Raw genomic sequence first — 16,183 nt, forward strand, 5'->3', positions numbered from 1 at the left:
CGCCGGGCTGCAGCGAGCAGCGGGTGCAGAGGACCGTGGTGCGCGCTCCCGCCTCGCGCCCGCCGCCCATTGTGCTTGCTGTGAATGAGGCGCGCGCACCAATCAGCGGTCGCTTCTCCCTCCGAGGCCCCGCCCCCCCGCCTACTTCCCGGGACCCTGACGTCACGGGAACTTTTCCTCCGCCCCCTCCTTCGGCTTCTCGCGCTGAGCTGGGGGCCGGCCGGAGGGCGCGCACCGCCTCCTGCCCAGCCCAGCCCAGCCCGGGGGGCGTGTGCGCGCGCCCAGGCCGGCCCTGGGTGCACCACCTGCGCCCGAGCGCGCGCTGCCCTGAGCATCCCCAGCCCTCGGGCCACCCCCATCCCCCCAACTCCCGCTCCCTCTCCCCTCCCCCCAGTCTCCTCCCTCCGCTCCGGAGACTGCTTGCCGGGCGGCGGGGCCGGAGTCGTCGCAGCCACCTCATTGCACAACCCGGCTTCCCAACTGTTTACACAGCCCGGCCTGTGAGTGTGTGTGTATACAGCGTGAGTCACCGGGAGGCGGAGGAGGTGGAGGAAAAGGAGAAGGAGGAGTGCACTGGCCGGGATCGGTGCAGCGCACACACTCACTCGCAGTCACTCTCTCTGAGCGCGTCTCGCTCGCTCTCACACACTCCCGGAGCCCAGGAGCGCGCAGGATCCCGAGCGCCGCGAAAAAGTTCCCCGGCTTGTGCTCGAGACTCATCGCTTTGGGAAGTGCATTTGCTTCGTGGCTCCGCCGAGCCTGCCGAGTCCTGTCCTCGCGGCTCGGGACCCCGGGATTGCCGGCCGCCGCAGCCGCCGCCTCTGCCTCCCGGACTGTCTGTCGGCAGCCTCGGCAACAATAGTGGCGGCCACCCCCAGCCAGGCTCCCGGAGCCCTTGCCTGCGGGGGTCCGGGAACCCGAGCCGGCCTCCGCTTCCCGGACGCACAGCCAGCGTGGTCCCCGCGTGCAGCGCGAGCGCCGGGGAGCGGCTCCTGCTTTGCCCCTCGTGGGGGCCGAGCCCAGCCCCGTCTGCAAACTCCATCCCCCCGGGTGGAAGAAGTCGCGGCGCCGGCGCCAAGCCCTCACCGCCTTCCCGCGCGGATCCCGGGACTTACAAAGCCGGGGCTGCCCCGGCCCAGGACGGGATGCGGGTGGGTCCGGTGCGCTCTGCCATGAGCGGCGCCTCGCAGCCCCGCGGTCCGGCCCTGCTGTTCCCCGCCGCCCGAGGTGTCCCGGCCAAACGCCTGCTGGACGCGGACGACTCGGCGGCCGTGGCGGCCAAGTGCCCGCGCCTCTCCGAGTGCTCCAGTCCCCCGGACTACCTCAGCCCCCCCGGCTCGCCCTGCACCCCGCAGCCCCCGCCTGCTGCGCCGGGGTCCGGCGGCGGCTCCGGGAGCGCGCCGGGGCCCTGCCGCATCGCCGACTACCTGCTGCTGCCCCTAGCCGAGCGCGAGCATGTGTCCCGGGCCCTGTGCATCCACACTGGCCGCGAGCTGCGCTGCAAGGTAGGCGCTCCCGGGCCAGGACCCGGCTGGGGTCGGGGGCTTGGGACAGGGTGGTCGGCAAAGGTTTTTGGGGTCCGGCCAACGCTTGGGTTGGACACAGGACGGATCAGTGGATTGGGTCCGATAAGACCCCACTGACCAGGTTCACCTTTTTGTGGATTGGGGGGGGGTTTCCCATGCAGTGGTATAAAGGGGCGCCTAGAGGAAGTGCAGTGTTGAGTTGCTTTCTCTCTGTTCCTTTCCTTAGCGCCCCAGTGTAGCGCGTGGCGTTCCATATAAGTTGTGGAATTGAAATGGATTCCAGGGCCATGCCATTCCCCTTCTCTCATTCTCCTCACTCTCCACCTCCCGCAACCCCCCGCTCCCCCCCGCCCCACCATGTCCTGGAAGGACGCCCTGCAGTGGGTGCCTCCTAGGAGCTTGAAGCAGCTGGCAGCTCTCTTGCCGGGCTTAGTTGTGGGTGGTAAGGGGGCTGGAAGACTGTGTCCGGCTACTGCCTTGGGGATTCCGAATTGACTCGGCGCTGCGACTAGAACACGCCCTCCCAAGGGAGCAGTCCCAGAGTCTTCCACCCGAGGCAGAGGAATCTGTTCGGAGTAGAACTTTTGGAAAGCCCGCACCGGTCAGGAACCCTCGCTTCGATTCACTTTATTTTCCAGCCAGCGATTTTTCCTTTGAACATAGGGATCCCATCCAGGAGGAGACAGAGCACCCAGAAACGATCTGCTGAGTCCTCCTCCTGCGCCCGTAGACGCAGAACGTTCCCACAGTCTACTTTCTGCGAGCCTGACACCCCTGTTTGAGTCACCCCAGAGCACCCTCGGGCTGCTCCTTTTTACCCGAAAGATAGGATCACCTCCGGTTAAGCCGCTTCTGGGTTTTCCGCAACTCACCTGACACTCCCAACACCCGGACCGCGTCCCGGGGCTCGCTGCTGCCACCTACTGTCCAACTCGAATGAAATTTCAAACGCACGATCAAGCCTAGTTTAATAGGAGAAAAAAAAAAAAAAGGCTTTTCTTCTTCATGGCCGGGGTTAAGAGCTGTTGTGGGAGAGGCATGTGTGTGTGGTGGGATGGGGTGGGGTGGGAGGAGGGGGCAACAGGGGCTTTTTCTAGCTGGTACCAGAGCAGCCAGGCCTCAGAGGTGGGGTGAGTCTGGCCATTGTGCAACCCTTCCAGTTCCTCTGAGCAGATAATAGCTGAATCCAGATGGTGACAGCCCGTGTGTCACCGTTTCCAGTTGAGTCTAGGATATGAGTAACTGGACTAAACAAAAGGCCTTTAAAGAGACCAGCCAGCTTTCTAGAAGAGAGGAGATACTACTCATTTCTAGGGGTGGGGTCGGGTGTGTGGGGGGATAAACAAACAAATGAAAAAGCCATTTGCGGGATCCCATACCCGTCCTGTGAGAATTGTAACTCAAGGCTGCTTACACTTGAGTCAGACTCTAGGCAGGTTGCTTAAGGCTGCATTGTTCCTGCCTCCCCCTCGGAGTCATCTGCTCCTTCTGATTAATGACAACTCTGCATGTTTTCTGGCCCCTGCTTCCCCTTGGAGGCTGCAGAGTCACCACATTCTGTGCCCTTTCTGTGCTGAGCACGTTTGGGTCTGCAGGAGGCACATGCATATGCATGTCTAGGGTCCGCTTTTCAGTTCCTGGACATAATGGGGTGTCGTATCAGCCACTCACGAGTGTGGCCTCCAAACAGGGCAGGGCCACCCCGAGGGTGGGGGCTTTGCTTAGCTGTCAGGAGCTGATGGAAGACCGGAACATAAGACAGTTCTTTTTTTTTTTTTTTTTTTTGAGAAGGATTCTCGCCCTGTCCCTCAGGCTGGAGTGCAATGGCACGATCTCCGCTCACTGCAACCTCCACCTCCCAGGTTCAAGTGATTCTCCTGCCTCAGCCTCCCAAGTAGCTGGGTTTACAGTCACTTCCCTCCACGCCTGGCTAATTTTTGTATTTTTAGTAGAGACAGGGTTTCACCATGTTGGCCAGGCTGATCTCGAACTCCTGACCTCATGCTTCGCCGGCCTTGGACTCCCAAACTGCTGGGATTACAGGTGTGAGCCACTGCGCCCGGCCAGAAGACAGTTCTTTCAAATAATCTGCGTGAATGTGGGAAACCCTTTCAGTGTTTGCAACTCTAGAGCCCTAGGGGTTACTGGTTTTAAAGGCGTCGGGAGCAGCTGTGGCTGCGGAAGGTAAGGCTTCAGAGGAAAGGGAGTAGGTGAATGGAACTTACATCCTAAGCCCAAAGGTTGAGAACTATGGCTCAGCTCGGTAAGGGGTTTGGGAGCCACCTTTGCTGTTCTAGCCCCTAAATGGGCCCCCTTCTCTCTGCAGGTGTTCCCCATTAAACACTACCAGGACAAAATCAGGCCTTACATCCAGCTGCCATCACACAGCAACATTACCGGCATCGTGGAGGTGATCCTTGGGGAAACTAAGGCCTACGTCTTCTTTGAGAAGGACTTTGGAGACATGCACTCCTATGTGCGGAGCCGGAAGAGGCTGCGAGAAGAGGAGGCTGCTCGGCTCTTCAAGCAGATTGTCTCCGCCGTCGCCCACTGCCACCAGTCAGCCATCGTACTGGGAGACCTGAAGCTTAGGAAGTTCGTCTTCTCCACGGAGGAGAGGTGAGCGGCCGCCACGGCTTCTCCTGTGGCCTTTTGGAACCAAATGGAAGGAGCAGGTCATGTAGTGAGGTGCTGTGTGCTGGTGCAAAACAAAGTCAAGGGCTCATATGTCCCAGATTTAGTATTTAGAGCTTCTGTTCCTCAGGAGTCACAGCCAAGGTTGGTTTATTCTGCATTCTCTTGGACGGGGCCTGGGGGCACTGTGGCGCTTCTGTGGGATGGCATGTGTTGACAGGGCGCCCTCCCCTCTCCTCCGCCAGGATCAGGTTAATTCCCCATTGTTATCAGAAAGGTCAGCTGTTTGGGGTACAAATATTAGACCGCCCTTTACAATATTGCCTTCTAAAGGAAGTGTTCAAATCTTTGCTTATGCCAAGTGTTGCTTTGTCCCTAGAAGGTTTCACAGAGCTAGTGAGACTGTCATATTTGCAGAATTCCCAGCCTCTTCTTTCACACTGCATTCCTGTCCCGTCTCAGGCCGGGCCCTCCATCTTGCGTCACATTCTCTGGTGACTTTTTAGACATCTTATTTGGATACGTCTTCAGAAAATAGCCGCACTGAATAATAAATGGAAGTTGGCTAGGATGGATTGCTAAATATAGATCATAGCTTACCTCATAAAGAACAAGATGAGCTTGATAAGAGGGTAATGAGGCATTAAGATTCAAAGCTGAGGTTTCAGACTAGAGAATTCAGGAAGCCGCATGGGATAGACCACACTTGATTTTAAGAGCTGGGGCCCACATCCCTTGTGGAAAGATTAAGAGCAGTGAGGCTGTAGCGTTGTAGAGGTGAGAGTGAGTTATTTTGTGTAAGAAGTGGGCTTATCTCACCTGTGCATTTTTACCTTTGACTCCAGAGCATACAAAACAGTACAGGGTTGAGCTGTCATAAAGCATGAGTTGGTATCTGACCTCGCAATAATTATTGGAACACACTGATTAGCAAAGAAAAGCAAACTGTTGGCAGTGAAGAAGTTTCTAATTCCTGGAACACGCTCCTTTGATACGGTGATGCATTTTCTGAAACATGCCTTACACACCTCCTTACTAGCTTTTGAAATCTGCATTGCACAGGCGAATGTCATGGGCATGGGGTTTGGCAACCTGAGGGTTAAGCAATGTCAGGCTGACGCTATTCGTGTAACTAACACAGGTGCAGGGTTTTAGTGCTGTAGCAGCCAATCAGGGGCAGACAGTGTGGGTTGAGTCATATTTTCCGTTTACAGAACCAATGGGTATTTTACATAACGACAGGGAGGTCACGCTGAGGACACACTGAAGTTAGCACATGTATACTACACTCCAGGGAACAGGAAGGCAGGAAGAAAAAAGAAATACCAGACCTTTGAGAGGAAAAGGAATTGACCCATCAGCTAGTACCAAATGTTTGCATTTAACTTCACAAGCAACTTACTGAAACAGGGTGATTTCAGAGAAGCAGGCAGAGGCAGGGTTTCACCAGATATTAGAGCTTTCCCAACTGGCTTTGGGCTTTAGGGGATCCAGGAGACTTGGGTGGTTGGTTCTGAATGAGGAGGCACCTTCAGCTTCATAAGAGAGCCTTTGACTGAGGTTTTTGGGACTTTAGTTGTTACCTGAAGACAGACCCCCCTGTAGAATAAATATGCCCACATGTTGATGTGCCATCGAGGGGAGTGTTAAGTCCCTGTGTAAGAATTTCAGGAGCCCCACCTCCCTGAAATCCCTAGTACTTTTGTTTGTGGGCATAACCTCTTTGTCCAGGCAAAGTGTTCTTTGCAATTAAACACCCCAATAAATGTAATTAACATTCCTTGCAACTTTCCCATCATAACTGTCACAGCCTGGGCCCAGGTGGACAAAGTTCATTCTGTGCGCGTGGATCAGTGTGGGCACCCCTGCTGAAAACCTGTGTAATAGCTGTGACTTCAGGTTCCATGTTCTGTAATGCAGTGTGGGTCCAGGGAGCCCTGGCAGTCAGTGGCATAAGAGAGAAGATGGGCTCGTAGGATGCTCAGGCCCTCCCTGAAGAAGCAGGATCTGCTGCTCTTTCCTGATAGCTTTTGTAGAGAACGCAGCACTCTCCCGAGACAGGCTCCCAGTTCTGCAATGTGAACTTAGTAGATTGTGTAACTCCTATTAGGATATCTCTTGTAAGCTCTAGCATTATGAATACTATTTGGGGCTTTGCATCATACCCTCCACCCCAGGCGCTCTGTCGATACTTTGCAAACATTTATTGCAGTTTGTGTCGGTTTGTGAAATCACGAGTCCTCAGCAGTTGCAGGCGCTGCTTACTGGGCGAGGGGGTAAATAGCATTCCTTGAGCCTTTGCTGTTAGTGCCTGTGGGCGCTGTTATTGGGAAGGCTTTGTTTTTCATAGCAGCTGGTATGGAAATAATGGCTCGGTTCCTCTCTCTTGCAGAACCCAGCTCAGACTAGAAAGTCTGGAAGACACACACATCATCAAGGGGGAGGATGATGCTTTGTCAGACAAACACGGCTGCCCAGCCTACGTGAGCCCTGAGATCCTCAACACCACCGGGACCTACTCTGGAAAGGCTGCGGATGTCTGGAGCTTAGGGGTGATGCTCTATACCCTTCTGGTTGGACGATACCCCTTCCATGACTCGGACCCCAGTGCCCTTTTCTCCAAAATCCGGCGAGGACAGTTCTGCATTCCTGAACACATTTCCCCCAAAGCCAGGTGCCTCATTCGCAGTCTTTTGAGACGGGAGCCCTCTGAGAGACTCACTGCCCCTGAGATCTTACTGCACCCCTGGTTTGAGTCCATCTTGGAACCTGGGTATGTTGACTCAGAAATAGGAACTTCAGACCAGATTGTTCCAGAGTACCAGGAGGACAGTGACATTAGTTCCTTCTTCTGCTAATCCCCAAAACCTCAGAAACCTCATAATTCTTACACCTGGTATTTCCATTTCTAAAGATGGCCCTTTGGCGTGGTATCAACCAGATAATGACTGCTTTAGGATGAAGGCTGCTGAACTCGGCATGGCGCCACCTCTTATCTGTTGGGAGGAGTGACTTTACTGATTTGAGCAGCATATGCTGTGATTGGCTGCCCTTCAAAGTTGTTTCTCTTAAGGAACTCTCGCCAACTCTCTCTGCTGGGTTTGGGAGTTCCGCACCTTTTGTGGATGGCAGGAGTATGGACATCTTACACCCGGTGGTCAAGTGTGTCATAAACTCGAGCATTCAAATGGGAGAAAAAGCAGATCGCACAATGACATATTTTGGGCAATAACCGTATTTTAACAGGGTGACACATTGGGCCAATCAGTCTGCCATCTTTGAACTCATCTCTGGTAGCTAGACGTGCTACCGCTGCTTCTCTGATGGGAAGGTTCCTTTTTTGATTTAACACTCACCCTTTCTTCACACTCACATTTACCAGTGACTCTGCTCCGTTTTTGGAGCAGACTGTTTTAAGTTGCTCAGGAGCCTGATGGAACCATGAACCCAGACTCTCCTCTGTTTCCTGCCAGACCTCATCCGCACTAATGCCTTCTCCCTGACCTTGACACCTTCCCCCTCTGGCTATAAAAGCACTTACCAGCCGAACGTGGAACAGCATCACAAAAGATTCCATCTCCCCACGATTTCAGAACTCTGAGCTCAGAGAGACTCCAGATTTTAAGAAATAATTTGAGTGCTTGGAAACTATTCGCTTTTTAAGTTCCTTCCAAATATGTTAGTACCTACCCTTTTGACCCACCCTTTACTTTTTCCCCAAGACCATCTCAGGGTGGAGCGTTCTGTCTAGGAGGAGGAAGATAAGGAGGCTCCCACCCGCCTCTCCCAAGAGCAGACGTTAAACATCTCTGCGCTTTGAAGAGAGTGAATTTCGGATAGTCTTCTGATTCTCAGACTAACTTCCAGAATTATACTTGAACCCCTCCCAGATATGGTCCGCCTCTGGCATTGTGTGTGCACCTGCAGATTTGCATGATGGGTTGTTAATATTTCAAATGTGTGGTTTCTGAATTTATCTGTCTAATCGGCTTCTGGAGTGAAACAGCAAACCCCAAATCTTTAAAGTTGGAAGGGACTTCAAAAATCATCCGGTCCAATCCCTTTCCTCTTTCTGCCACCTCCCAAGGCAGAAATCCCCCCTTCGGCTTCTTTCATAGGTGGGAATCCAGCCTCTGTTCGATAAGTCCAGAGATGGGAACTCACTCCCTCCAAAAGACAGAGCTTTAATGGAGAAACTGCAACTTCCATTAAAAAGCAAGTTCAGATGAAATATCAGTAACTGTCTTGGACAGTGCTGAAATCAGGTGGTTAAACGGGTAAACAAAAACATACTGTATTTTGAGAAATGGCACAAACATAGGCAGTCATCTTTAAGGGCTACGCCTAGGCAAACTACTAACATGCATTGTGAGAATGCCGTGTATACCTCACGTACTGTGTACTTTGTACATATATTTTACCTTTTATACCTATGTCCGATTTGTTTTGTTTTGTTCTGGCTTTGAGGCTTGTTTTGTTGTCTGTGTCTGTCTGGATAACCTGCGTGTCTAAAACCACGTGAAATGTGAATGATTATTGGCAATATTACCTTGACAGAATCATGGGACTTGGAGAAGAGGGAGGACAGAGGCCTCTGTCGCACTAACGCTCTCGTGGTTGCTCGACTGTTGTATCTGTGATACATTATCCGGCTAAGGACGCTGGGTTGGCAGGCGCTTCTGCCGGGAAAGCTAGAAACACTAGGTTCTTCGTGTACATATGTGTATATATGTGAACAGTGAGATGGCCGTTTCTGACTTGTAGAGACATTTTAATAAATCTGGTTTCGTAAATAGGCGTGGTGAATTTCTTTCGAGTTCAGTCTGCTTTGCCTTTTGCAACTTCACGCAGAGGTTGCAAAGGTCTCTGGCCTCAGGGCTTACCATCTGGTTGGGGGTGGGCAGCAAGGGGCAGGTGGAAAAGGAGACACGATGATGATGATCGTCCATGACCTTTGGTGGACTTTTGCCTTTGTCTTTCCAGTGGGCAAATTTATTTTCATGGATGAAGCCCATTTGGTGACACCAAGTTGGTGGGTGCTTTGGGTTAGATTTAGACTCAAGAAACATTTTTTATTTGTTTATGCTCTATTTATTTATTTATTTTTAAAAGACAGGGTTTCACTGTGTTAGCCGGCTGGTCTTGATCTCTTGACCTTGTGATCCACCCGCCTTGGCCTCCTAAAGTGTTGGGATTATAGGTGTGAGCCACCGCGCCCAGCCTATTTTTTTATGCTCTTAGCAGAATCAGAATCAAGAAATATTTGAAGACAAGCACGCATAAGTTAACCTTGAGTTGTAAAAATCAACTTGCCTGTTTTGGGCCATGGACCTCTGGGAATTTGAGAAAGCTATGACCACTCCTGAGAACAGTGTCACATGCATAAAAAAAAATTTTGTCTTTTATTACTTATTTTATTTTATTTTTTTTATAAAGATGGGGTTTCACCATGTTGGCCAGGCTGGACTTGAACTCCTGACCTCAGGTGATCTGCCCGCCTTGGCCTCCAAAATGCTTGGATGACAGGCGTGAGCCACCATGCCTGGCCATAAAACAAAATTTTGGATTGGGTGCGCTGGCACATGCCCATAATCCCAGCCCTTTGGGAGGCCAGGGTAGACGGATCATGAGGTCAGGAGTTCAAGACCCGCCTGGCCAACATGGTGAAAACCTGTCTCTACTAAAATACAAAAGTCAGCTGGGCGTGGGGGTGGGCACCTGTAATCCTAGCGACTTGGGAGGCCAAGGTAGGAGAATCGATTGAACCTGGGAGGTGGAGGTTACAGTGAGCTGAGATCGTGCCACTGCACTCCAGCCTGGGCAACAGAGTGAGAGTTTCAAAAAAAAAATTTTTTTTTTTGTCATTGCAGAGCTTCACACAGATCTCCAAAGGTATCCTGGGACTTCGGATTGTGAACCAGTCCCCTTTCATTAGACTTAATTAAAATGGCTAAGCAAGGCATTTTCTTTCTTTTACTTTTTTCTTTAAGTGTGAAAATGGAAATGGAAGCAAGAAAAATACTGAGGTGACATTAATTTGAATCACAAAAGTAGAGAATGGAAAAGGGTTATTGATTGAGTTTATAGCTTAACTATTTATAGCTTCACTTCAGGATCTATTCTAAATAAAGAAGTAAATTTGCATCCAGATTGATTTTTAAAAATACTTCACACTGTAAAGTGTAACAACAGAAAAATGCACATGTAAGTGTCCAGATCAGTGAATGTTCACAAACAACACACAGACATAACCAACAGATCTGCAAAGCAAAACATTGGTAGGGCCTCAGGAACCTCTGCCTGCCCCTTTCAATTTCTGCCTAGTACCTGCTCTTAGTGTAACCATCATAGGATGGAATTTTAACTCTAACCTGTATAGGTTAGAATGAGGGTGAACTCATCAACTCGGGACTCACACGAAGGAGGTGACAGAAGGTAGCGATGACACAATTGCCCTTTTTTAGGACTCAGGCTGAGATCGCCCAGGAAAGCAGACGTATGACACTGAAGTTAGAACAGCTCAGGCCTTGTGACCCAGGAACTTAAGAAATCTAAAAAGCATCTCAGACGCAATGTGGGAAATGGCCGAATGCCCGGGGAAGCTTAGGAACTCAGAAGTTGGGGGTTGGTCTCTGGCCATCCCATGAATAGGACCTTAAACCCCAAAGTTCCTGAAGCAGACCTCACAACAGACGTTGAAGCATCTCACTGCTCCAGTGAACCCAGACGAAGCTCAGCGTGACTACTTGGGCATTCAGGATGCTAACACTTTGGACTTCACCAAGGTTTTAATCTAAGGATTTCAAAATACTTTGCAAGCAATTAAAGTTATAACACCCCTTTGTACTGTTGTGGCATTTACCAGATGGACAAAGATATGGGCCGGCACTGGCGGGGATGGCATGTGATGTCACAAATCCATACATTTAATCTTTTCTGAGAGTGGAACAAATCTGGGGCAATTGCAACCAGTTAAATTATGTAAGGTCAGCATGAGTGTGCTGAAAAGCTGGCCACTTTTATTTTCCCTTGCATCCTCAACATACTTGTCATTTGAGGAAGTCATTCAAGTAACATCTCAATAACCTTTTATTCATGTCACATTTTCTGGAAGTTTCTCCTCTCCTCCCCATTTATATTCACAGCACATGAGTGAAATAGGCAAGTCAAATATTTCCCTGAAGCTGAAAAAACTGAGGTTCAAATGCCTTTTCAGTAGCTACTCATGAGTAAGCAGCTCAGAGCTGGGATGTGAACTCAGATCTTTGGACTCTGTGCCCAGTGTTGTGGCTCTGTCTGTCACCACCGCACAAAGCCTCCTGGTGAGAATAATGATGAGAGAAAGTGGTTCAGGACAAATACAAATACTGAATTTTTAGCTCCACAAATGTCTTCAAATGGCCCAGTATGTCAATTATAAATGCGTAGGCATTATGGAAGATGAGCCATCCATTATTCATTCAACAAACATTTACTGGGCATCTACCATGTGCCAGATGTGGGGGTAGACCCTTGGGAAATAGATGACTGAGGCTCAGTTCTTGCTCACTGGATAGAAAGCTCCAGGAAGTCAGGGACTGTGACAGTCTTGTTCTTCCCTGGCTCCTCAGCAGCAGCACAGTGCCTTCCACAAGAAATTTGTCAAAAGCCAACATGGGCCAGGTGTGATGGCTCACACCTGTAATCTCAGCCCTAGCACTTTGGGAGGCCAAGGCAGGAAGATCGCCTGAGGCCAGCTGGAGACCAGCCTGGGCAACAACAAAACCTCATCTCTATTTTTATTTCAGATAGATATACATTAAATAAATAAATAAATAAGCCAACATGGATAGATGGGTGGGTGGGTGGGTGAGTGGACTGGCAGGTGGATGGATGGCTATTCTCCAGCAGCTCAGAGTGAACAGACCTCTACATCAGAGAGCTAAGGGTACAGAAGTGAAAGTCTTGTGACTAGGATCTCTTCCTAGTTACAAAGCTCTTTTGCAGTGTGACTGTGAATAAGCAGTCTGCCTGGTTCTTATTTGCTCATCTTTTAAAAAATTTTTAATTCTTTATTTTTTGAGACAGAGTCTCGCTCTCTTGCCCAGGCTGGATTCAGTGGTATGATCTCGGCTCATTGCAACCTCTGCCTCCCTGGTTCAAGCGATTCTTTTGCCTCAGTCTCCCGAGTAGCTGAGATTACAGGCACCTGTCTCCAAGCCTGGCTGATTTTTTGTATTTTTAGTAGAGACAGGGTTTCACCGTGTTGGCTGGTCTCAAACTCCTGACCTCAAATGATCCTCCTGCCTCAGCCTCCCAAGTGCTGGGATTAGAGGCATGAGCCACTGTCTCCATCCAGCCTAGTGCCACATACTTTCGAATGGCCAGATCTCTACCATATCTTGTATGAACTCAGAGCAAGATCTCACTTCTCACCAAGGGGATGAACCAAAGCCATTCATGAAGGATCCATCTCCATGGCCCCAGCTCCTACCAGGCCCCACCTCCAGCACTGAAGATTACAATTCAACATGAGATTTGGACAGTGACGAATATCCAAACCATATCAGGCATTGCAGCAATGAAGATTTTGGAGTTGGCTTTTCAGCATAGCTTTGACTTGGAAAAGGAGGATCCCCCACCACCCTCCAAAAAAGAGGAGCAGGATTTCATTACTAACCCATGGCAACTGCCCACATCAGATTTCAGTAGATTCCCTAAGGATTTGATTGCAATTAACAACTCAGTGGTTCTAGAAGCATTACTCCTTAATCCTGCCAGATGTTTTGGGGTACGCTTCTCATTCTACCCTCTCAGGAACCCTGTGGAGGGGATGCCTTGTCCCCATTTACCAGATGTTGCTGTTGAGATCCAGAGGCTGAAGAATTTGCCCAAGATCACAGAGCAAATGAGTGGGTGGGTGAAACTCCAACCCCAGCATGCAAGACTTTAGATCTTTGTCCTTTTCTGCCCTGTGTGCTGGGTCTGATGTGCCAGACATCAACACGATGTCTTCTTTTTGTTTTTTTTAGATGGAGTCTCACTCTGTTGCCCAGCCTGGAGTGCAGTGGTGCGATGTCAGCTCACTGCAACCTCCACCTCCCAGGTTCAAGCGATTCTTCTGCCTCAGCCTCCTGGGATTATAGGTGTGCGCCGTCACACCTGGCTAATTTTTGAATTTTTTAGTAGAAACGGGGTTTCGCCACGTTGGCCAGGCTGATCTCGAACTCCTGACCTCATGATCTACTCTACTCGGCCTCCCAAAGTCCCGGGATTACAGGCGTGAGTCACTGTGCTGGCTGATGTCTTCTTTTTGGAGCTGCCATTTTGCTGGAAGATTTTTTTTACTAGGGAGAGTACTGTATGATGGGTCAGCCCTGATTTCTGTCTATGATTTCTACCAGTGAGAGATGTTGAGGGAGTGTACGAAGAGCCCTGGTAAGTGCCTTGCATAAATTATAAGAAAATGGTAATCTCGCAGCACCCCTTGACGCAGTACTTTTTTTTTTTAAATATAATTTCACTCTTGTTGTCCAGGTTGGAATGCAATGGCACAATCTCAGCTCACTGCAACCTCCACATCCCGGGCTTAAGTAATTCTCCTGCCTCAGCCTCCTGAGTAGCTGGGATTACAGGCACATACCACCACGCCCAGCTATTTTTTGTATTTTTAATAGAGACAGGGTTTCACCATGTTGACCAGGCTGGTGTTGAACTCCTGGTGTTGAACTCCTCAGGTGATCCGCCTGCCTCCGCCTCCCAAAGTGCTGGGATTACAGGCAGGAGCCACCATGCCCAGCCGGAATGCAGTACTGTTATCATACCCCTTTTGCAGCTAAAGACACTTAGAGACACTGACGCTCAGAGAGGGTAGGTGGTTTGCCCAAAGTTACACAGCACAGAGTTTGTTTGCTAATTGCACATATGCTTAAAATGAAGGCCTACTGCTGTCTGTTTTTAGAACTGGGAGTGAACTATATAAATAATTTAGTACTAAGTGCAATATGGTATCCTGCGACAGAAAAAAAGACATTGCTGGAAAAATGGGTGAAGTCAGAGTAAAATCTGGAGTTCGATAATAATGCATTAATGTTGGTTTCTTAGTTATGACAAATGTACCACGGTAATGTAAAATAGTAGTCTTAGAAGAAACTGAATGAGGTATATACAGGCACTCTCTATATTATTTTTGCAACTTTTCCTTAACTCTAAAAATTATTCCAAAATAAAAAGTTTACTTTTTAATTAATTATTTTTTTTGAGATGGAGTCTAGTTCTGTCGTCCAGGCTGGAGTGTAATGGTGTGATCTCAGCTCACCACAGCCTCTGCCTCCCTGGTTCAAGTGATTCTCCTGCCTCAGCCTCCTGAGTAGCTGGGATTACAGGTGCCCACCACTATGGCTGGCTAATTTTTGTATCTTCAGTAGAGACGGGGTTTTACCATGTTGATCAAGCTGGTCTCGAACTCCCAACCTCAGGTGATCCAACTGCCCCCCACCCCCGGAGTGCTGGGATCGCAGGCCTGAGCTACCGCACCCAGCCAAAAGTTTATTTTTAAAAAGAGATTTAGTTTGCACTTTTCCCTTTCTCAGCCAGGGGAAACTAAGGCTGAGACTGGGAAATTACTAGCCAAGTTGCTGTAAGCACCCTCAGGCCTTCACCTGAAGCTGGAACTTCCCGGGTGCCGGTTGGTATGATCTGAGTGATCTAGAATGTGGCTAGAGCCATATGAAGTGAGTGTGCTTCCTGCTTCCATGGAATGTGTCAGAAACTTTTCTCGACATAGGACATGGCATTTTGAAAAATCAGCTCCAAGGTCTGACCTTTGTCTCCATCAGCTCCGTCATGCAGTCATCGGCCTCGGTCAGCCACAGCACAGGGAGCCAGTCTGAGGGACGTGCCATGCACTCATGCATTTTCATGCCACGCCTCATTAGCCAGGAGACAGTGGGAGCAAGCAGGGCCTGGCCGCAGTGTGAAGAGGAAGGGAGTTAGGGGTTAGGGCTTGCGTACACTCCAAATCAATTTCTCATCTAAGCTCCAATCTGAGAGGTTGTGCGGTCTGGGAGGTAGAGACACCATGCGATCAGCTCCCGCCTTCACCAGGAGGGCGCCTCTGTGGTCAGGGAGATGGGGCATCCCTCAGGGGCCAGGAAGCAGGTTAGTTTACACTCCTCCCATTTTACAGATGGGGAGCCAAGTTCCAGAGAGGGGAAAGAACAGCCAATTTGCAGCCAATGCTTGTTCTGTATTCGTGTTTTTGTTGCTCCGTAGCTGGAGTTTAAGTTGGGTTCTAAACTCCTGCGGGTTGAGATCTTTTTCACGTTTACATTGCAGAAGAGAATCTGGGTGACATTTCATAGGCAGCCCCCAACGCTCAGTCTGTCTGAGACACCCTAGTGCACAGCCTGTGCCTACTGGAAGCAGACAAAACAGATAATGATAATAAAAATGATGATAGGAATCCACATGAATTATGTACTCGCTATTTGTCCAACCCTGATTTTGGTACTTTGCAAGCATGTCTCATTTAATTCTCACAACAACTCCGTGTGAGGAAGATACTCTTATTTGCCCTGTTTTACAGGTGTAAAAAGATGTAAAACCATAAAAACTTTATTTTAATTTAAAATTTTTAAAAAGCCAGTCAAATTTAGCAGTGGGTGGTTGTATACCAACTTCAGTGACACTAATGTTAATAAGTTCTGATAACCCACTACCATTGGACCAGCCTTTTTTTTTTGAGACAGAGTTTCCTTCTGTCACCCAGGCTAGAGTGCAGTGGCAAGATCTTGGCTCACTGCAACCTCCACCTCCTGGGTTCAAGCAATTCTCCTGCCTCAACCTCCCAAGTAGCTGGGATTACAGGCACCCATCACCATGCCTGACTAATTTCTGTATTTTTAGTAGAGATAGGGTTTCACCATCTTGGCCAGGCTGGTCTTGAACTCCTGACCTCGTGATCCACCTGCCTTGGCCTCCCAAAGTGCTGGGATTACAAGCGTGAGCCACCTTGCCCGGCCTGTAAAAACATTTTACAGGTG

The 16,183-nt window shown here is 49.7% G+C and overlaps 1 protein-coding gene across 1 annotated transcript; it reads left to right on the forward strand.

Annotated features, from left to right (window-relative positions):
* The first annotated feature begins 316 nt into the window (after positions 1–316).
* TRIB1 (tribbles pseudokinase 1) lies at positions 317–8,966 on the forward strand. Its single transcript, XM_010344245.3, has 3 exons — positions 317–1,505; positions 3,853–4,145; positions 6,553–8,966. Exons 1-3 carry the CDS (start codon positions 1,146–1,148, stop codon positions 7,016–7,018), a joined length of 1,119 nt encoding a protein of 372 aa, XP_010342547.3. The 5' UTR covers positions 317–1,145; the 3' UTR covers positions 7,019–8,966.
* Positions 8,967–16,183: the final 7,217 nt, after the last annotated feature.

Source organism: Saimiri boliviensis, chromosome 15 (genome assembly GCF_048565385.1).
Source record: "Saimiri boliviensis isolate mSaiBol1 chromosome 15, mSaiBol1.pri, whole genome shotgun sequence".
In the NCBI taxonomy this organism is placed as follows: domain Eukaryota; kingdom Metazoa; phylum Chordata; class Mammalia; order Primates; family Cebidae; genus Saimiri; species Saimiri boliviensis.

Bases quoted from the DNA above. Each gene is read 5' to 3' on its own strand.
- TRIB1 (XM_010344245.3), top strand. From the start codon at position 1,146: ATGCGGGTGGGTCCGGTGCGCTCTGCCATGAGCGGCGCCTCGCAGCCC. The intron at 1,506-3,852 runs GTAGGCGCTCCC...TTCTCTCTGCAG, and splicing joins GCCGCGAGCTGCGCTGCAAG to GTGTTCCCCATTAAACACTA. The intron at 4,146-6,552 runs GTGAGCGGCCGC...TCTCTCTTGCAG, and splicing joins GTCTTCTCCACGGAGGAGAG to AACCCAGCTCAGACTAGAAA.